At 33.4% G+C, this 22635-nt stretch overlaps 1 protein-coding gene across 4 annotated transcripts in view; it reads right to left on the bottom strand.

Moving 5' to 3' along the window:
- The window catches only part of Ptp10D (Protein tyrosine phosphatase 10D), a 91138-nt gene that overhangs the window by 2808 nt on the left and 65695 nt on the right, over positions 1-22635 (bottom strand). The window contains exons 4-20 of one of the 4 annotated variants that reach the window (XM_017897278.1): positions 22618-22631; positions 21907-22113; positions 21073-21426; positions 18982-19154; positions 17914-18277; positions 17132-17401; positions 15641-15943; positions 14789-15067; positions 12832-13241; positions 11722-12099; positions 6376-6568; positions 6040-6054; positions 5344-5512; positions 4784-5036; positions 3849-4106; positions 2865-3249; positions 1683-1744 (exon numbers count right to left, since the gene is read on the bottom strand). In XM_017897278.1, the coding sequence (XP_017752767.1) occupies positions 1683-1744; positions 2865-3249; positions 3849-4106; positions 4784-5036; positions 5344-5512; positions 6040-6054; positions 6376-6568; positions 11722-12099; positions 12832-13241; positions 14789-15067; positions 15641-15943; positions 17132-17401; positions 17914-18277; positions 18982-19154; positions 21073-21426; positions 21907-22113; positions 22618-22631 (4087 nt within the window). Of the gene's footprint in view, positions 1-1682; positions 1745-2864; positions 3250-3848; positions 4107-4783; positions 5037-5343; positions 5513-6039; positions 6055-6375; positions 6569-11721; positions 12100-12831; positions 13242-14788; positions 15068-15640; positions 15944-17131; positions 17402-17913; positions 18278-18981; positions 19155-21072; positions 21427-21906; positions 22114-22617; positions 22632-22635 lie in introns of those variants that run through there. The other 3 variants (XM_017897280.1, XM_017897279.1, XM_017897281.1) reach the window with 3 other exon arrangements.

Raw genomic sequence — 22635 nt, 5'->3', positions numbered from 1 at the left:
TCTTTGCTGGAAAAATTTATGTAAAAAGGCAAACTTATCATTGAATGAAAAAGAAAAAAGAAAAAAAAATGAAAAAAATATATATATATATATGTCACAGCCTGTATATTCGAAACGTATATACGTGTTACTTTCGTTCGATTAGCTCTCAAGCCACGTGCAATGATATGTAGAACTAGTAATCATGCAACACTTGGTACAAGAAAGAAATAGAAAACAGGTTGAAGAAGAAATAAGCCAGGATCGAAATTACCATCGACGCCGGAATCGCAGTTCGAGGGTCACCTTTCCTTTTCATCCTCAGCAGGAGTCTTTGTGTTTTCAACGGAGCTTCGATTCTTGCCTGGATTCAAAGGGATTACGAGGTTGGAGAGGGGAAGTGATTCACTACGTATGGACGTGATACAATTTACCAAAAGCAACACTTCTGCATGTGACACAAAACCGAATATACCTTTTCTCTTTTTATCTCTTATCTCAAAGTGACCAATAGTCCAAAACCACTACTACCATCACCATCACCATCACCTCTTAAGATTCATACTTTGATTGTTAATAAAGTATCTTTTCAAGAGTTATCATAAAGATGTCACGGTATACAAATTGCCAACGCAATTGCAGTAGTTCGTGATATTAAAAAAAGAAAGGTTGAGAAAATTAATTTCACGAATTACTGATATTGCGAGACAAGAATTGGACAACTGATGGGTATCTTTTAAACGATGAATTTTTCGTTCTCCCAAAGTACCTTGGACTTTGGTAAATTCGTCAATCTCGAATTATTCATGCACTACTATTCTCCGTTTTGAACAATTTAATTCACACAAAGAGAGGAAATGCATCGGTTACCCAACAACGTAATGTAAATATCGAAAGTTACACTTCAATGAATTTATTCATTATGTGCTGAATTGTATGAACTTGGGACAAAATATACTTGAAGCTTCGAGTAGTTTGCTATTTAATAATAATCACGAACTAAATCATATTTGAAAGATATATTTATGAAAATTGCGTTCTTTTATTTCATCGTGTATTTTCGTTAATTCGTTTACTCGTTGTTCAAAGTATGTTTCATCGTTAGGGATGTGTGAGTACTCAAAACATCCAGTTTTATGCAGAACCTTTTTCAACTTATGTTAAAACTCTGAACAATTTTTGTGAATTAAAATATTACTGTAATATCTGGAATATTTCTATTACCCAATCAATTATTTTACTGCAAAAATAACACAGGTAAATGATATTTTGAATAAATAAAAAAAAAAGAAAAAAATATATATATATATATCTGTCACAGCCTGTATATTCGAAACAAAACTTATTTATTTATTTATTTTATTTAACAAAAATAATAAATAAAAGGTGCACGTTAAGATTATTACTCCACTGCATGGTTCCTCTTTGCTGGAAAAATTTATGTAAAAAGGCAAACTTATCATTGAATGAAAAAGAAAAAAGAAAAAAAAATGAAAAAAATATATATATATATCTGTCACAGCCTGTATATTCGAAACGTATATACGTGTTACTTTCGTTCGATTAGCTCTCAAGCCACGTGCAATGATATGTAGAACTAGTAATCATGCAACACTTGGTACAAGAAAGAAATAGAAAACAGGTTGAAGAAGAAATAAGCCAGGATCGAAATTACCATCGACGCCGGAATCGCAGTTCGAGGGTCACCTTTCCTTTTCATCCTCAGCAGGAGTCTTTGTGTTTTCAACGGAGCTTCGATTCTTGCCTGGATTCAAAGGGATTACGAGGTTGGAGAGGGGAAGTGATTCACTACGTATGGACGTGATACAATTTACCAAAAGCAACACTTCTGCATGTGACACAAAACCGAATATACCTTTTCTCTTTTTATCTCTTATCTCAAAGTGACCAATAGTCCAAAACCACTACTACCATCACCATCACCATCACCTCTTAAGATTCATACTTTGATTGTTAATAAAGTATCTTTTCAAGAGTTATCATAAAGATGTCACGGTATACAAATTGCCAACGCAATTGCAGTAGTTCGTGATATTAAAAAAAGAAAGGTTGAGAAAATTAATTTCACGAATTACTGATATTGCGAGACAAGAATTGGACAACTGATGGGTATCTTTTAAACGATGAATTTTTCGTTCTCCCAAAGTACCTTGGACTTTGGTAAATTCGTCAATCTCGAATTATTCATGCACTACTATTCTCCGTTTTGAACAATTTAATTCACACAAAGAGAGGAAATGCATCGGTTACCCAACAACGTAATGTAAATATCGAAAGTTACACTTCAATGAATTTATTCATTATGTGCTGAATTGTATGAACTTGGGACAAAATATACTTGAAGCTTCGAGTAGTTTGCTATTTAATAATAATCACGAACTAAATCATATTTGAAAGATATATTTATGAAAATTGCGTTCTTTTATTTCATCGTGTATTTTCGTTAATTCGTTTACTCGTTGTTCAAAGTATGTTTCATCGTTAGGGATGTGTGAGTACTCAAAACATCCAGTTTTATGCAGAACCTTTTTCAACTTATGTTAAAACTCTGAACAATTTTTGTGAATTAAAATATTACTGTAATATCTGGAATATTTCTATTACCCAATCAATTATTTTACTGCAAAAATAACACAGGTAAATGATATTTTGAATAAACACTCTACTTACATCTTAGAAATAAAACAAAACGTTCATCAAGAACCTTCATACAATTAACTAGAAACTACTCTTCGCTAAAGACAAGTGTTCGAAACACGAGCGGTACTCACACATCCCTATTCGTGTTGCAAGGAACAAACTCTCTTTTTCAAATTGAACAAAATTACCTAATCGTGGAGACATCTATCTCAAAGGACACTCACCTTCGAATCCCTGATTGTCGTGGATCTCTCGTGGTGGTCCAGTCATGTCCTGACCTTCCAGCACAGCCAGGAGGCACTGGTGGATGCAAATGTACTGTTGCTCAGTTTGGACCATCCATACACGTTCCTTTCTCATTGCCCAGACTATTCCAAAGATGTCGACGTACTTCGATACCAAGATCTGCTGAAGTATTCTGTCCAACGTGATGAATGTTCCACTGCGACCTACTCCTGCGCTACAATGGACGACAATCGGCCTCTGATCTGGCCTCACGCGTTCTCTAAACGCCCGAACGAATCTAGCTAGCGTTTGAGGCGGACTCGGGACTCCGAAGTCGGGCCACGTTGTGAAGTGGAAGTGCTGAATCACTCTCTTCACGTCTCCCTGTGAAATCGTAATAATACATTGTTTTTAGAAGGTTCGGTTAACTATATGTGGTCATTGCACGAGGATGAGTAAGAAGAATGGAGATGTGATATAAATGACGCGAGGCTGACTAATGTTAGCTGAGTGTTGAAATACTCTTTGTTGTTCCTGTTTCATGTGAATTGCAATATAGATTTCATCAGACCACATTTACAATTAGTGGATATAGTTGTAGGTTTGTTGGGAATTAGGATGTTAGCGGTACATGATATTAGACTTAAAAATTATACAGTATTACAGAAACATATTTCTTTTTAAGTTTAGGATAATAAAGCTTTGGATAATCCTAAATGAAAGTTGATAACATTATGGGAAATATAGAAATAAGTAGTAAGTACTTAATAGAAATTATTTAAAATATTAAATTACAGTATTATTGTTACTATATTATCGTGTATTGTTATATCCATTACTGTATATTAAATTAAATTACACTATTGAAATACTGTTTCAATCTCCCTTTTTCTTACAAATTTTTGTATTAAAATAATAATACAGGGTGAATTATATGAATACAATATAGTTTCATTAGAAAACGAGAAAAATAAGTTGCTTACTCTGCACAGCATGAACTCCGTGATACTCCAATCAGGGTAATGTGTCTCGTTCAATATCGTAACACAAATGTCTCCGTAATAAACAGGATGTGTATCCACGGGCCAATAGTGGTCACATTTTTCTCTGCCTTTTTCAATACACCTCGTTAACATCACTATTGCTCTGCTGTTACTTTCCCAGACCATTCTCCAGAAATCGTCACGAGTCGAGTGCAAAGGACCTTGCGTGACGATGAATTCTCTTGGAGAATTGTGACCCTGATGTACAAAATAATGTCACGTTAAGTCAACCAATTGTAAATCTTTTCCTCAATCAACAGAAGATCGTCGAACAGTGACGTTGTCAAACTAAGTGGGACATTGTGTCACATTGTGTCATGGACTGAATAACGTAATTTAAGAAATGGATGAAGATCGAAAATATACTGAGAAATAAAATTTAATAAATTGTTGTAGGCATGAAAAATCCTGATAAATGGGGAATAGAAAATATTTTAGTAATAGTTGCAAATAAATTCCATTATTTTACATTCGATTTACTTAATATCATCTTATTAACCCTTTGCACTCAACGATTTCTTGGCTAGAGAAGAGTAGAAATTTAAAGATACTTTGCTAAAAAACTGACGATACTTTTTTGAGCAGTAAATAAAGAATTGTATAATAATAGAATTGTAGAATTATTTGATTTCGATACATTAATTTCTAATTATTTGATTTCGATATATTAATTAATATCGGTCTTCCAAATTTTATGGAATGGTAACTGAAGCTCACCTCTCGAGTGCAAAGGGTTAATAACGCTCTCAGTAAATATTCTAATAAAATGTTGGTTCAATGATGAGTGGTTTGAATAAAAATGTTTCCAAGAGTTTGAAAGAAATGAAGTCATTGAATTTAAACGTTTTCAGAGAAATACAGAAGTTCGAACTCACGGGAACATAATTGGCGTTGATGTAATCAGAACCCTCCTCGTCATCTACAGGTTGCAACTTAAATCTGCTGTGGTCGTAAGGTAAAATATTTGTGAAACGATTCTTCGGTCTATTACACGGTAAATCAGCTGCTGTGCAGGGCTGATCTCTTCCAACATGTTTCAGTTCCTCGAATTCCTCCGAGAAACGAAAATCGGAATCCGCTGACATGGTACGATAGTGTTCCGAAAAATCTTCTATTTTAATTGGTCGACTGTAAAAAGAAAAATTACGAAATATAACTGTAAAAAGAAAAATTAATTACGAAACAATTTCTGTCTATCGCCCATTGTTTTTTAGCATTACAAAAGGTTATCGTTATGAATTTATAATTTTGTAATTATCATATCGCAAATGTCGAACAAAACTCACGAATTTGTGTTGCATAAGAAACTAGCCATCATTGAGTAATTTCAAATACAGAAAATAAAAAATTAAACGTAATGTAGGTTTTGAAAATATATTATTATATATTATATAAGATGTATTTAAGGTACTTGGGCACTTGTAATCACATTTACCTGGTATCAATAACACTGTCTGGTAAAGACAAGTTGTCTGTGGTTCTAGTCTCAGTTGTTTTACGTCCTTGGCTTCTTCTTCGTCTGACCAGCAGCCCAATACCCAATAGAGTCAATAAAAGTACTATTGGAACCATGACTCCAACTATGATAGCCGTATTGTCCTTATCTGTTTCGAAGAAAATAAAATTTTAATCATAAACGCTGTTAAATAAATATCTGAACCTTAAAATATAAAATTCAGTTTCTACACAAAGGAGACGAAAAAGGGACTTCGTAACTTCTAATGTAAATGGTCCTTGTCAAATGAAGCAGCAAAGTCCCAATAAGCGTGAATCAAAAAATTAATATGAATTTAAAAAAATAAAATTGTAAATAATTTTCTTCCTAGAATAAAGTTATAAATAATTAAGTAAATGACTTGTTTATTTAATATTACTTTTTCCATCTATGGTTATCAGGACTTTCCTGCATCGCTTAACGAGTACTATCTAACCTAGAAGTAATGAATCCGTTTTTCCAAAAACTACAGTGTGTTATACAAGAAAGCAATATAGAAATACAGTACAATAATTTTCACGAAGAAATAGAATTATGAAAATATTAAATATATCATATTAAAAATAGGAATCGAACTTTAGAAATCGTGTAAAAATCTTCCAGTATCGAATTATTAACCGACACTTTCTATCTTACCTGCCAGCAGCAATCCTTGGGCAGACATGTACACGAAATAACGAGGCATGAATTTAGCAAGCTTTCTATAACTACGCCATAATTAAATCCTTCGATGTTCTAGACATCGAACTCGAAACGACGAGAAAAAGAACTGCACGACAAATTATACAATTAAAACACTGTCCGACAAAGAATACAAGAAGAAGTCGCAATGGCGAAATTAGAAATCCTTTGAACAGGTGAAAAATCCATGACTTTGTCACGTTCCCGTTCCATAAATTAAAAATAAATTTCCCAACACACCGCTGACTCGAGCGATTGTTCGCGACGAGCTCTTCGCACGATCTTTCTCACCTGTTTGAATCGGAAAACTGTAACTGGTGTCCGTGAATTTATCCGGTGCGGTGAACGCTCGAACTTTTACTCTGTAGGTGGATCCAGACTTCAGCGGCCCGTTGCAGTATCCGTTCTTGTTGTCGCAATTCTCACTGCCGATCGTGAAATCCTCCACGGAGCCATTTTTGAAAGGATAATACGGCTCCATCACCTGTAGATAAAACAAAGACTTTGTATCTAATGTATTTCTATCTAAATCATTCGAATGGAATATTCAGTGACCATGTATGCGTATCAGAGATTGACAACCTCTTCGTCGAAAAGGGGACTCTGAATACGGTGAAGCTCCAGGTATTCTAACCTCCGTTATCAAAAAGCAATAATATTCGAAGATTTTATTATCAAACGTCCTGTTACCTCGATAACGTTTCGTAGACATTAAATTTGCTGGATAATATATACAGATATAATTTACAGGAATCCTAATCATGAGAATTTGGTGTGAAATTAATAGCGTGATAATTAGACATGATAATTGAAGAGAAATGGGTAATTTTAAGTGTTGAAGTAAAATATCAAATAATTAAAGGGATGAAATGTGGTGAAGGTGTAAGAAGATTAGCAAGGATACTCGGTGCAAGGGAATTTATGGTCATAGACATGAAAGACGTGGATTCCTGAGAGGATAAGAGCTAAGAAGAAAAGGTTAACGAATTCAAGAACTAAAAGTGTAGAGGACATTGTATTACGATTGTTTCGACAACAAAGAGACAAAGAACTCCAATTCTATAATATATTATCCATGATGAATTCTAGAATTGAATGAAAAATTTTTAAAAACTGGCAATAGTTGATTAACGAGACCATTCCTTCTTATCCAAATAAACGAAATGAGGGTTTAAATAAACCCTCGATTTTTATTTTAAATAAATTAAAGTTTTGTTTAAATAAATTTATCTTTATTCGAATAAATTTGTTATTTTTAATCAAAAGATTTTTAATCGGATTAATCAGAAAGATGGCTGTTCTTTTATCTGAAAATTTCATTATCCGAACTCTTTTGTCTCCCTATTAATTTCTATATGAGAGGCCCTATTGTATTATAGTTAGCTTATGTCAGAGGGTACCTTATCGTGCCTAAATTTTGCTGGAAGAGAAGTTGTAAGTGTAAAGTACATTCAATGTTTGGCACACTGGCCACTTAAAAATTGCTTCGCGAACACCCACGTGCTCGTGATTTAGACGCTGATCTCTGATCTCATCGAGATCTTCGTGAACGACGCTTATCTAAAGTTAAGTAGCATTCGCAATAAATCTTCCATATTTACTATAGTCTAATATTGCACATTACGATTTGTAATAAATATAAATCGCAAAGTAGCAAATAAATGCATAAAATGGCATAGAAATGTATTAACTGTGATAGATAAAAGATAAAAATATGTGACATAGTTGGCACAGATACGTCAAATTCGTATTAACTCTAGAACTATCAAACGAATCGAAATAACGGATATGATACATTGCATTTCTGCAATTGCTGAAATCGTCACAATTCCGGAGAAATTATTAGTGAAATACGAACGTAATTGTACAAGGTGTCCTGTAAATAGCGACACAACCAAGAAGATTCGATGCTACGTATAAAAATAAATCGAGAATACAGAATACAATCTTTTGATACGAGACTTTGTACTCGAGAAAATTAACATAAAATATTTGTTGTCTCGTACGTAATTAACTATACACAAATCATGTCTGCAGATCGATGAATACTGGCTATTATAATCGAGAGAATAATATACAAAAACTGATGAATATTGCAATTCATCTAATGAGAAATATTTATTAATATAAACATGAATGGAAAAGTCTATTAAATGGGAAAATAGACACGCAAATATTTCAAGTAAATTTTCTCAAAAACGTTGCTCCATAAGTTTGACTTATTTTTTAATATAAAATCACCCCGTCCATTATTTCTCTACTCGTTTATCTTTTTAATACAAAATCCCCTCTTTTCCTTTTCCAACTGCGATGTATGTAACCTTTTTATATTCATTGTATCACTTTAATTATTATTATTTGCGTATACCGATGTATGTCGAATACGTTGATGTTAATATACGTATGTGTCTTCGATCAATGCTATTTTCGCGACCAATCGATCACTGAGGTGTATCGGTAAGGGCGTATCGGGAAATTGCTCGAGTAATGGAAAATATCACGTAATACCTTTTTATATTCGCGCCGAGCTGATTCTATATAGCGTACACCGAATCGCGTAAACGTCTTGATAAATTGTTAGCGTTTTTTAATGTTCTGATTTATGTATACGGCGGTTATAAAGTGCTTCTTCGGCATAAGGAAGTCCCCCAGGGACGCAATAAATAGAGGTTATAGAAACTGCTAGTTCTACATTGGAAAGTTAATTTGCGTTTTTATCAATAGAACGACGATTTAAATAGTTCCAAGAATCGTTACGATTAGTGCAATTTTAATAGATCACGAGATATTAATAAACGACCGTGCAATATACCGCCAATTATAATGGAATGTTTGATATCGAATAGAAATTTTTGGTTAGAAAAATTACGTGCATTTCGAAAATATAGAATAATGATTTATGAAAATATAAAAATAAGATAATATCAATAAGATTGTTCTAATTATTTATGGCAATTAAGATTTCCATTTGTTTCACCGTGATATTGAACTAATTTAATTTAGTATAAGTTCAATTTTACAGGATATGTTTGATAATATTTAATATGTTAAGGTGAGTCAAATTACTATATGTACAGATTATTTTGAACCATTTAAATGTTATTTTTCTATTCTATCGTTTTCGAATACGATCAATGTTTCAAACTAAGTAACGCTTTCAAAGTTTTTCTACTTTATCACAGTTATCTTCTTTATCACGATATTGCACACAAGATATTGACGAAAGTAGTGACAATAACAGTGAGAATCGGTGATAAATACTGAAGCGATGAAGGAAATATTACGCTTACTATTCTAATTAAACGTTTGGATAGTGCTATAATGAAATAATGAAAAGTCGAATAGCAAAACATTTGATAGTGCTATAGAATATTAATTTCCAACCGAATATGAACACTATATTAATTCTATATCAGCTGCATATGAATATAAAAATTTGAATAAAATTTGATTACAATGAGTAATAAATAGTTTAAATTGACAATATTTAAAATACAATCTAGAACATAGAATCAGTAATTATTTCACGAATGGTAATTTGAAAATAATATCACACGGAAGATCGAAACTTCTGTGTAAACAATTAATACCAGCAGAATTGTTATTACCTGCGTAAAGAATTTCTTAGTTTCCAGAATCAAGTTCCGCACAACATTCATGGTGTAATTTCCCAACCCCATGGATAGTAATCTACACTCACGCTTATTCGAAACACTTAAAAGCAGATGCTTCACAGCACTATTAACCCATAAAATCTACACACCTAAACCCACACTATTACAAGAAAATCAACAAAATCCATTTTCAAATACTTATAAAGTCTCGAAAATTCCTGTCTATCCACAATTTCCAAAATTCCCTTCGAATCTCAGCAATCTCATTGCCAACTTTAACTGACACTTCATCGACTGAGACTCTCCACGTCGATCTATCTGTTCATCACATAACGCTGATTATATTTGTATTTACATTCCATGATTTTTATATGGCACAAGGATGCTGGCCATTTGATTTCCACGCGTTTCACCATTACGACAGTGACACGCAGAGTTCGCCACGGCCTCTAACGACGACCGGGATCACGCGCGTTCGCTGATCGACTGTTGCACGCGGAGTGGTACACGTAATGCAACAATTGCAGGAACACGATTGTTTATGCGTGGTCTTGAGTGCGCGTATTTCTTGGTCGTTTGCGTTGTTCGTTCGTGATCTTGCAAGCAAACGAGCCGCTGCCCGTAATGCGCCGCATTAATTATTTTAAATCTCTATCGCAATATCGTCCGCAGCATGAGTGACGCATCGAGCCCGGTCGACCTGCCATGAAAAATTTCACGTAATCGACTGTCATGTGTCTTCTCGAAGGCGTTGGACAATTCCTTCTGTGACTTTATCAATGCCGCCGTATTTAACTTCCTTTATTCTATTTCGAATATTTTCTTTTTTTTCGTTTCGGGTAATTGTAGCGCATTTTGCATTGGAAAACGATAGAATGTGATACGGAGCCCACGTGTGATGAAAAAATTTCACATAATCGACTGTCATGTATCATTTCGAGAAGGCGCTTGGAATTCCTTCTGCGACGTTAATAATTCTGCAGCATTTAATTTGTTTTTTCTTTTTTTTTCGTAATTTTTTACTTCGTTTTGGATAATCGTAGTTCCTTTTGCATTGGAAAATGATAAAATGTGAAATAGAGCCGAGTGAAGAATTTTTTTAGTGTTCGAGTGATTTCAATAATAATTAGCTCGTGGTCGTTTGGTTTTATCTTGTAAGACTATTTATTTTTATTGGTTGTTTCTATTATACGTTATGTAATATTGAAATCCGAGAAACATAAAAGAGGTGTAAAAGCACGGTAAAAAGTAAGAAGTCAGTTTTATGTCGTCTGTGGTTAACGAGTATGAAGTAATTTGTAGTAGATTCAATTAGATTTAACGAATCTAAGAAAATCGTAGGTTATTTTTCTATAGTAGGCGTCACAAAGTAAATATTGTCTTAGGCAAAAAGTAGGTAGATCTAATTATTCCTTTTTCCAATTTTTATAAAACTGCATGATTATATTTCATATCGAGTAGGGAGAGAAGTATAATTGTATTTATCACGTACGTATTTAATAAATGTAAATTATATATGCCACTACAAATTATATTCGTGCATCTGAATTAATTCATAGAATTTGAGACACAGATACAATTAAATGAATAACTAAATGAGATTAAATCTGTTTTCACAGATATTGATTTAAATTCCAAAATCTACAAGTTAAATGAAAATCTGTCCAAACTTTCCAAAACTGCATAAAATTTAATAGAAAAAATCATGCTACAAAAATTACCGAATAATAACCTCACAAATATCAATTTAATTGTCTACTACCGAAATACGAACTTTCCAATCATTTTCAACCACCTACTCACAGACTATGACATCCATACCCCATATCCCACAGAAGCAATTAAATAACGCTCAACAGAGAACAAACATTGGGACAAATTTTCCATCCTCCAATTACTTCCAAGAATTAACAAAATTGAATATTACACATTTTTAGATTTACAGATTAGAATTTTTAGAATTATAGATACATTTAAAGATTTTTATTATTTTATAATAAAAATTATCTCACAGAAACCTTACCTGATACGGTGGCCATATGCTGTAAGCCTGGACATCCTTCCAACTGGGCATTTCCAATCCCGAAGCGTTCTTACTGTCATCCTCCGCTACGATGATCGTATAAGACGTGACCGCACCATTCTGTTCGCTGAAATAATTCTTTCTGAACCGTATTTGAATCGTGGTACTGCTTCTGCACACCTCCGTTGGCACTACTTGGGTGGATGGTTTCGGTGGTGCCAGGATCGGCATCTTTTGCTTCCACACGGCTTCGGGGCCAAAGCCGATTTTTGTCTGCGCCTGGATCCGGAAGATGTACGTCTTTCCAGGTATGAGAGATTTGATGACACCACGGTACTCGTTTGGCCTGAAGTCCTGCATCTGAGTGTGGGTCGAACCCTAATGACAACGACAATAGGCATCCTGTTAATTTAATCCAATCACGCAGCTTCGCGGGAAGTTCTTCGGATGCTCTTTCGAAATGATTCTAAATGACTCCAAGCCTCGGCTTCGATGATCGTCAACGATTTTAGAGGTATGTCACTGTTTCCATTTCGTTCATTCTTCATTTTTTTTTCTTTTTTTTCATGATATACGTTTCTAAGCTTCAGTTTATGCGCGGCGTACGTCGAATATGGTGGGGCAAACGCGTGACTCACGATCAGATCAATGCTAATGATCATTTTTCAAATGAAAAATAGTCGTTTGTTCGAAGGAGCATAGATGAATCCTATTTAAGAAAACGATTCAGCGTTATTGGAACAATTGAACGATGCAATGGGAATATGAAGATGGGAAATAAATAATGATATCGTTTTGATAGAATTACAGATTGGTTTTAAAGTCGTAAGGATATCCTGGTATATCAATTATTATAGAAAATGAGAATTTATTTTATAGCTCGTATAATTCATATTTTCAGATTACTTACTGTTTAATTCAATCGAAATTAAAATATCTCGTTTTGATTATTAATTATGCTAGAGAATTTCAAATGATTTGTTTTCGACAGTTTCGTACTTATATGAAAAAGCAGTCGAACAATGGAAATAATATTTCACGAAACGCCAACTCCATTTCTAATATGCTTACATATGTACATACATATATCAATGACAAACATAGACTCACCTCCAAGCCATACGTAATAGTGTATTTTCTGATGATGCCATTCTGTTCCTGACTAGGTAACGACCACTCGAAGCTAATGTCACTGGGCTGAATGTCCGTGGGATGGAATTTTTCTACCTTGCCAGGGTAGGACTCGCTGGTCGTAAAGCTCGCGCTGAGAGGATTCGATATCCTCAGATAGGAGGACTCTGTACCTGAACGGACTACCAGGGTGAAAGTATAATTTCTGTGTGGCTTCAAGTCAGAGATGGTTATGAAATGCACGGACGTGATGTTCTGTATGTAATTTCCCTCCGTGTTTATATACTGAACTTCGAAAGCGTCGTATTGTCCACGTGGGATGTCCCACGTTAACGTGATCCTCGTGTCATTGATGTCTATCGCCTGGATGGAGGTGACTGGTTCAGGATCTGAAAGGAAATTTCCGATTAAGATATTTCCTTTGCTTCTTCAAATGCGCGTATTATATATAGAAGGATATTCGATGTGTTTCAAAAAATTATAAACGAAGAATCGATACTATGTAACACTAGCATAGCGACCGTTCGGTAGCTTTGAAAGTATTATGCTTGGAATTAAATTTGTAAATTACAAAAATTATAATAATACATTATTACCATTATGATAACAGCTATGATAATTAATTAGAATAAAAATTGAAGAAAATAAATTACCGTAAGTTATAAAATCAAATTTACAGATTAAGATTATTAAATGACTAACTGTTTCATATTCGATATTTTTCAAATTCTAAAATATCAAAAAATGAATTAAAGACGAAGAGAATATATATCTAATTCGCAAATTCACTTTTACATAGTATTAACTCGGTTTTAAAATTAGAATATAATTTTGAGATTCTACTACATAAATGTACTTTGGAAGTAATGCATTTTTCAACGATTTATGAGAAAGATAACGCAGTTACTATAAAGAAGTTGACTTTAAATCATTATCTTTCTACTATCATTTGTTAATTACATTTATATATAGTTTGAAGCATCGTGAACAAGCTGAACTTCAACGAAGAGAGAAGTACCACGTTCTGAAGTGGAATCTCATGAGAGCTCGTACTGTCTCGATGTACGCTTCAAGAAGCATTAAACACAAGCTGCGGCGAGTTACAGCCACAACGCGAACACATTTCTTGGTATTACATTCTGTTATGAAAAGATAGGCAAAGTTTAGTTTTCACACAACTAAACCGTGTTAGCCATATAAACTGATTCACACGTTAGGGTTTCGTCGTAAAACGTACCTATCAGGAAAGTAATATTAAACCTCTTCTTCCTACAATATAAAATACAATTACAGCTGTAAATCTCGCTTCGATCTCTTCAATTACAATTGTATTCAATAGTATCAATCCTACTAAACAAAGTTGTTAATTTATTTTGCTATCATTTAGAACCAATCTCATCTCTAACCTGACACTATAGCTGCCCTGATAATCAAGACTCCTAAATAACAAATTTTCGTTTTCTCATCTCTGTTTGAAGTTATATACTCATCCATCGAGTCAATTTTACTAAACGAAATCGTCCATTCCTTCCTCGATCATTTAAACTTCTCTGGTCCCATCTCTATACTGCAACCCAAACTTAGACTAATTTAGAACCAACTTATTAATTAAAATCATACTTCAATCGACAATAAAATACTAAATGTTCGTATTCTCGTCTCTGTCTGAACGCATGTACTCGTGCATTGAATCAATTCTACCAAACGAAATTGTCCATTCATTTTTCAATTATTTAAAACTCTATGTCCTAACGCTCTATATCTCTATCCTGGCGCTTAAACGTAGCCTCCTACTTGAGAACCAGCCTGTTAATTAAAATTGTATTTAAATTGATAGGTAAGCAAGAAATTTTCTCATTCTTGTTCCTGTTCGTTTTGCTCGTGAATCGAAAGTAGTCTAATCGCAGTGAAGTGTTGCTCCACGCGAGATACTCACAAAGTCGATCCTGTCTAAGCAGAGGTCTGCTCTCGACGTTATCGCTGACAGTCCAGACAGTGACGTTGTACAGTTTACCAGGTGTAAGGCCAGTGAATGTCACCTTGGTGTCGATGTCGTCGACCATCCTTTCCTTCGTCGTGTTGTTCTCGTCGCTAATCCGGAAGCGATACAGATCGAACTTGGACGACTGGACTGGGGTCCGTGTGTACCTCAACGTCAACGAGTCAGGCTGATCTTGATCGACGACCACAACCACTTCCGATTGCATCAGCGGCACTGAATTCGACAGACTCGTGTTTTTGGCTCGACCTTTTACCCTCTGGTCTTATACCTCTTTTACTTTCAAATACCCTTTTAATCACGTTTCTCTTTATTTAGATTGACTCTGAGAATCGATTTACGTCCTAGCACCTCGAGTATCGTTATTTCAATTACGATTAGTCTTTTCGTTAAGCGAATGAAGAATGGAAAGACTTGAAAGAAATTGAGAAAAAAGAAAGTCTTTTTCTATTGTCTCTTCTGTTCAGAATTTTTTGTCATATTTATGTGCCTACGTTCAATGTCAAATTTGATTACTATACGTATTGTAAGAACAACGTATTTCTGACAAGAATAAGACTGTAAGGTTACATGAGTGACAAATGTAATGAAGATTTCATCGTATCACGCAGCACACACGCAATTAGTAATGAAATCACCATAAATGGTATTGGTCCAAGTATTTGCTGTTAGTACTCGTGATCAAGCAAATTCATCAATGAAATAGTACAATCCATCGAAAAAGAGAAACGTAGCTATTAGTTGAAATACGTAAAATTGCTATGGAAGTAAGTAATTAGTGGGACTTACTTGTTCTAGTCGTTAGATTGGTCACATCACTGACCAAATTATAAGAGACTGTGTAGATAATGAAGGAGTATTGGACACCTGGCATCAGGTCGCTAACGAGCACCCTTTGCACTGCGTTCTCTTCGAAGAGGACACTGGTCACATCGTTGCCGTCAGTGACATTTTTCGTTCGTATGTCTTCAGGATTTTCCACTGGCCACCACCTTATCACGTACATTTCGATTCTACCCTCTGGTCTAGGCCATTCTAGTGTCACGTTCGTTGAGTCGATAATTGGAGTGATGTTAAGTACCGGGTTGGGCCCTGAAATAATTCGTGGATTGTCAGTTTAAGATAATAAACATCATTAAAAAGTAACAGACTTTGGTGTCGATATTTGGAGGTGATGGAAGAAAAATATAAGTTACAATTTTGTAATTTCTTTTAATACGTTCCTTTTTTAAACCAATAAATAATAATCAAGAAATATTATTGCTGATAATATCATTATTAAAATTCATGTATTATTATTAAAACAGAGATTTTATTCGATTTTTGGATTAAATTTCTGTTTTAACTAGTATATTATTTTAAATATTGTAACAAATTTTTATTCTAGTATTATGATCGTAGATTTTCGATACTTGGAAATTGTTTGAGAAGCTTATACTTTTGAACCTGATAGGTTGTTCCTTTTTATAGTTTTATTATGCCAAGGTACACCTTGTTGGCTACCAAGCGATATCGAAATCAGGAAATCAACAGAGAAGCACACATATTTTGCTCAGATGATTTTCATTCGTAATTATATAACGTATTGTACAATTGTACAGTTGTACAACATTCATCATTATCGAGCTACTGGGAATAGTTTCAAGTTAATTAACGAACATGACTATTGAACATGAATAATTTACTGTATTATTAATAAATTCCTTTGCAGAAATCGGAATGGTATTTATTTTAGAATCTTTAGAATGTATATTTCTTAAAGTATTTTTGACTTTGATTTGATAAATTAGAGGAATTTAAGGATTTTAAGGATTTTAAGAGGGGAGCGAGGGTATTGAAAGATATTATTCATGACAAAAGAAATGATTTCATATTTCATAAACAAACAAACATTCCCATCTAAATATATTTCTTTATTTTATTCGTACAAAGGTTAATAAGATGACATACTAATTTTTGAAAGCGAGCAATTAGCTCGAGTTTCTATAATACATTAACAAAGCATTTTTCTCCACTTATTGGGAATAATCTGATTATTCCAATAAAATTCTTTCAAATAATTATGGTTTATTGTATTTATATTATTTTATTTATTCTTTTATTTACGTTGTCATCATTATTGTTACTATTATCATTATGATTATTATGATTATTATTGTTATTATTTACGAATAAACTATCCTCCAAATAATATATTTTTTCCACCAATCCAAATATAGAATTGAACTTTACTACAATATTAAAAATGATTTAGATTTACGGCTTCTTCTATTTACTTACGAACTGTGTGATTCACTTGAAGGGGATAGAGACTTTCGACCCCGTAACTCACGGTGTTCACTTGAATCGTGTACTTCTCCCCTGGCGTCATATCCGCCACTTCCGCTTCCGTCTCTCGAACACTGGGCAATTTTACCCATCTCGGATCGTCCTCGGTTCGATATCGTATCGAAAATTCGGAATATAACGAGTCCGTTGGGGCCTCCCAATGGACAACGACGGTGTTGCTCGTCACTTTCTCGATACTTAAATTCTTTGGTGGGTGGGGCACTGCAATCGAACAGATACGTTAACAACAAAATTTCTGTTTCTCTAAAATATATTTTCTACTTTAGAAATGAAATATTCTGTTGAATTTTTATTTATTTTTCAGTTACCCTAATATTTATCTAACTTTTCTTTATTTTACATTTATTAGATTCAATATTTATGTAATTTTTATTCGTTATCAATATTTTATTTTATTTCCTTTTTTTTATTACCATCATAAGTATGAATTACATTCTGTACATTTTGAATATAACTTAACACTACACTACCAAACAAATGAAAATATTTTATTATAAATTTCAAATATTTTATATTAGCTATTTAGACTTTTATTCGAATAGAAACCTAATTGTTATTATTATTACCCGTTCATTTTCATCGCAGTATTTTAATTATTATTGAACGTTTATATTATATTTAGCTATACGTTACAAATCTGTTGTTTTATTATTAATTTATGCAACTTAATAATTTTAATATCAGAAATTAAATCGAAAATTAAGGTTACTTACAAACAGCTTGGAGGTAATCGTGCGGTTCGCTCCTTAGGCCATGGCTAATGGCGAAAACTTTAACTTCATAAGCTGCGCCAGGATAAAGGTCCTCGAGGACGATATGAGATTCCGTGGTTAACGTGGTTGCGCTTTCCCCTGTATCGTTCCTGTTATGCGTTACTTCGAATTTCTCCTGCCTCGAGTTAACGTCGCTCTTCCATGAGATGTTTAATCCCATTTCTGTCGGTTTCAGATCCTCGATTATTGGACTCGAGGGGCGTGTGACTTGGTACAGAACAGTCTCATTTGATTCAACTTTGTTGCTAATCGCCTGGACGATTATCGAATAATTTCTGCCTGGTAGTAACGCTTCCAACGTGACCTGAAAGTAGAATATTGCGTAGAATTATACAAATATTTGTTGAAATAAACGTGGAAAAGTATCTTCAATTTCAATTTTAATTTTAACCACTCGCACTGTGATTTAATTATGAAACATCGTATATTAAAAAATGAAATTGCAATATGAAAATATCCATATTATCAAACGTAAATCAGCATTATTTTAAAATTATACTTCATTAAGATTTCAATTTAGAATTCTATGCAAGAAACACGCTGCTATAATATACTCAAATTTTAGAACTGAAATTACACTTTAGTTTCAAAACAGTTTGAAAATTATTTCGCATCGAGTACTGGACATTTCTCTCTCGAATATTCAAATTCACATTTCTCCATTCGAGAGAATCCTTCAATGAAATTTTACTACCAAGTTTACCAACGAACTCGCCTAATCTACACCTAGTATCTCGCGATTACGTCTGCTTCGTTTGCATAAAAACAAGAAATGTAAATTCGATTTAAAAAAGCATAAGTAATCCAAAAAAATGATAGTCACTTTCGTATATCTCCTTGGTTGGTTTAGCGAGTACAATCGTTTCCTTTAACATTCCTTTGGTATTGCCAAAAATATTCCGCAAATGAGTCATGGTAAATTATCGAAATTGTAAACGGTAAATGAGATTTTAGTTCGTTGGTCGGTACATTTGTTAAAATAAAGAAAAAAGATGGTAACGCGATTACCTTGGTCTTATCAGTTGTCAACATGTTGCTGTCACCGCCAATCGTAGTTTCCACTTCGTGATACTGAAGCTTATAGCTATCCTGTGTACTCGAATTTTCAGGGTGCCAGGAAACTTCCACCATTCCGGTTTTCTCGTCAATGACAGCGCGAAGATCGCGTACAGATAATGGTTCTGAAAGTAATAATATTTTTATATCAATATCTATTCTGTTTAGAATATTACGATATTATAATATTTAATATTTTTCTTAAAAATTTGTGATATGTGCCAATCATATAATATTGTAATATATGATACTTGGTATTTTTATTTATATTAATTACTCGTATGATATTATAATTTTATGATGTCTGATATTTTTAGTATCATTTATTAATATTAATATTAATGTATTATTGAAAAGATGTTGCAGAATTATAATAAGCATCATAAAGAAAATAGAAATATTATTGAACCATAATGTATTGAGCCAATAAATGCTTTAAAAGGTAATATATTAATTCGATTATTACCTTACTAAACAATAATACCAACTTGAATGAAAAATCGTGTTATCCGTTCTATGCAAAACAATATAAGCAGAAGTTAGTGGTGCCTATAATGAAGCGTATTCATCATTTTCACGATACTATACGTCTATTGATAGCAGCGAGACAATGCATCTGCCTGTCAATAAATTTCGTCAGAATAACAGGATCAGAATTCTCGATACGAAATCTCTGCAACTATTACAATTACGAATTTTAAACAATTCTTACATGTACATCGAAAAAAAATTATAAAAGAAATATCATATAATTAGAGATAACTAATTAATATAAAAATTTGGATATTACGTAGACAATTGCTTTTAATAAAATACGTATGTATAAATAAATTAAAAAATCTAATACTCTACCTCTTAAACAATGTTACTAGATTTATTTAACAATTTAACGGTACTATATTTCACAATATTACAATGTACTTGTAATATTCTAATTAACACACGTTTGTGAAATATTAAAACGTCAAATATAATATAAATTTCGAATGATTTCATAGAAAAACAAATTTTTCTTACAATCTTCTCGAAGAATATGTTTTATATAATCACACAGCTCATTTCCGAACACAGTGACGACGTCGTATTTCTTTCGTTAAAAAATACATTATTCGAGACCGCAAACATGGCAAGGAGGATGTAAACCAGATATTTCAAATTGTGAGAAAGATATCGAAACCATATTTTATTTTGGGCAAAAAGAAGCACAAGAATATTCATTTTAAAGGCACAAGTGAATTGCGAAAAACAGTCACTCTGAGTCGAAAGAACAAGGTCGAACATTCGCCTAAAACCATAAAAACGTATCAAAGATGCTAAATTCCTTGGCATTAAATCACGTCTCTGAGACGTCGCTTTTTTTCGCGTCAATGTGTTAAACAACGTGTCAAACACGTCATTACAAACCAAGAAATTCAGAAATATTCTTTACTAATACATTCAAATAATTTATTAATTTTCAAATAACGTAAGTAACTTTCTTCTTCGCCACTATATATGAATTATCATTTTTGACTTTAATTTTATTTGAAAATTAAACCTGTTATAATTCTACGTGGCTTGGATAGTAGAAATTTTATTTCATTTCTTCGTTAATATGTTATTATATTTTATTAACATAATATTGCATTATATAGAATTATCACTTTATAGTAATTACTGTCAGTGTACAAATTTACGATTAGTTGGAAAGGCTCTAAGCAATTCCAATTTTCTTCTCTTATATAGACAAACAAAATTCTAATTATATACAATTTAATGTTACCAAAAAAAAAAAAAAAATCTGAAAAACGTAAAATTTTCAATCATTCTGTCACAGCCAATTTCAATTATTTTATATCTTATAAAACAATACACTAAAAAGATATTTGGAAAGAAACAATACTACCGAAAAAAATAAAAGTCTGTTAGTAAAAATTTGCATTAATTTGCATTAATTTGCATTATTACAAAGAGAACGAAATTCTAAGTACAGAGCGTCAAGAAACTTAATTAAGAGGTTTAAGAGAAGCAGAAACTAAGTTACTTGGACTAGTTAACACTTACTTAGAGTAACATCCCCATTAGCCGGCCAACTGGTGACCTTGCCTGAGACTGTCTTCACAACCACCTGGTAAGTTTTCCCTGGCTCCAAGTCCTTGAATTCCAATTTGCTCTCGTCGTCTTTATTCCTGGTAACCGGCGCCAGTCTTCTGTTACCCCCCAAAGATATTTGATACTTATCGAATTCAGACATTCCTTCGGGAGGATTCCAGAAGACGCGAAAGGAAGTGGACGTTATCGAAGACTTGTCGAAGGTAACGTTCAGGGGACGTAATGGCACCGTTCGATACTGAGCCGTTGTCGGGGTTGAGGTCTCGTCCTCTGATACCGTTTGCACGGATATATTGTACGCCCTGCCTATGGTGATCAGAAATAGAAGGTTAAAACGACGAGTTCGGTGACGTTGATATAGAATTAATAGTGAGAGATGGAGAGTTAAGGGAACGTTAATATTCGCGAATTTTCTGGAAAAAGTAAGGTTTCTGTCAATGAAATACCGTATTATGCAAATTTTATGGAAGAAGTTAAGTTTTCTGCAAATAAAATATCGTGTTATGCGAATTTTCATAGAATACGATGAATTTTGGAATAAATGCAAGTTTTACGTGTAGTTAAGCCTAAAAATATATGTAAAAATCAAGGATACGAGGAATGAAACGAATGAAAAGAACGAGATAAATACACGTATAAGTAAATAAATGAAATAAGCGAGTGAAAGAGGTACTTTGTTCATTGAAAGAAAAATGTTGAATGGCATTACAAACAAATTTTACTAGAGCAGTTACTGGCAGCTGCCTTTTTATTAAATATATTCAACTGCTTTAATAAATATCTTACCAGGGACGAGGCCTTTGAAAGCAGCCTGTGCAGGCCCAGGAGGTTCCCCTTCTTTCTCCACATAAAGAACAGATTCTATGGCATCAGCAGGATCTATACTAACTTTGTAATGGGTGTAAATCCCAGCAGGATAGGGCGGCTGCCACAGGACCAATAAGGTCGTCTCGTTTCTAAACCATACGATAAACTTCCCCGGTGTGTTGGGTTCTATAAAAATAAGAGACATTTGCCACCTGCACACTCACCCGCATTCGTCAATTTTTAACCAGAGATTTTACGAAGTTTCCGGTTTTAAAATTAAATTTTGAATATTATTAGCGTTCATTACTATTGTTTCCTTTATTCTTTAACTGCGTACGATTTAAATATGCATACGTGTAATGAAATTAAAGCTGTCATAAGACGTTGAAAATAAAGCGGAAAAGATATACGAAATCTCAAAAACTGGAAATGATTGAATAATTAATTTAAAAAGGAATTTTTCTTGCAAATTTTTCACCGGTGATATAAAATTCGAATATATCGTTTCGACAAACAGTACCAATTTCTGTTCAGTGATCGCTTTGCGTAAAATACTATTAACACTTGCATAGTGGTATTATGGGGGTTTCGAAAAAATCGCGTATTGCGGAAAAAATTCTGCCGAAGCTGAACCCGTCGCGAAACAGAAGAGACGTATAACGAAGTATTCGTAGAACTCGGTTCACTCACTGGTAGTAAAATTCCTGC

The sequence above is a fragment of the Eufriesea mexicana genome, unplaced genomic scaffold, assembly GCF_001483705.2.
Source record: "Eufriesea mexicana isolate 0111107269 unplaced genomic scaffold, ASM148370v2 scaffold497, whole genome shotgun sequence".
Classification (NCBI taxonomy): domain Eukaryota; kingdom Metazoa; phylum Arthropoda; class Insecta; order Hymenoptera; family Apidae; genus Eufriesea; species Eufriesea mexicana.
This window is presented reverse-complemented; position numbering and strand designations above follow the sequence as displayed.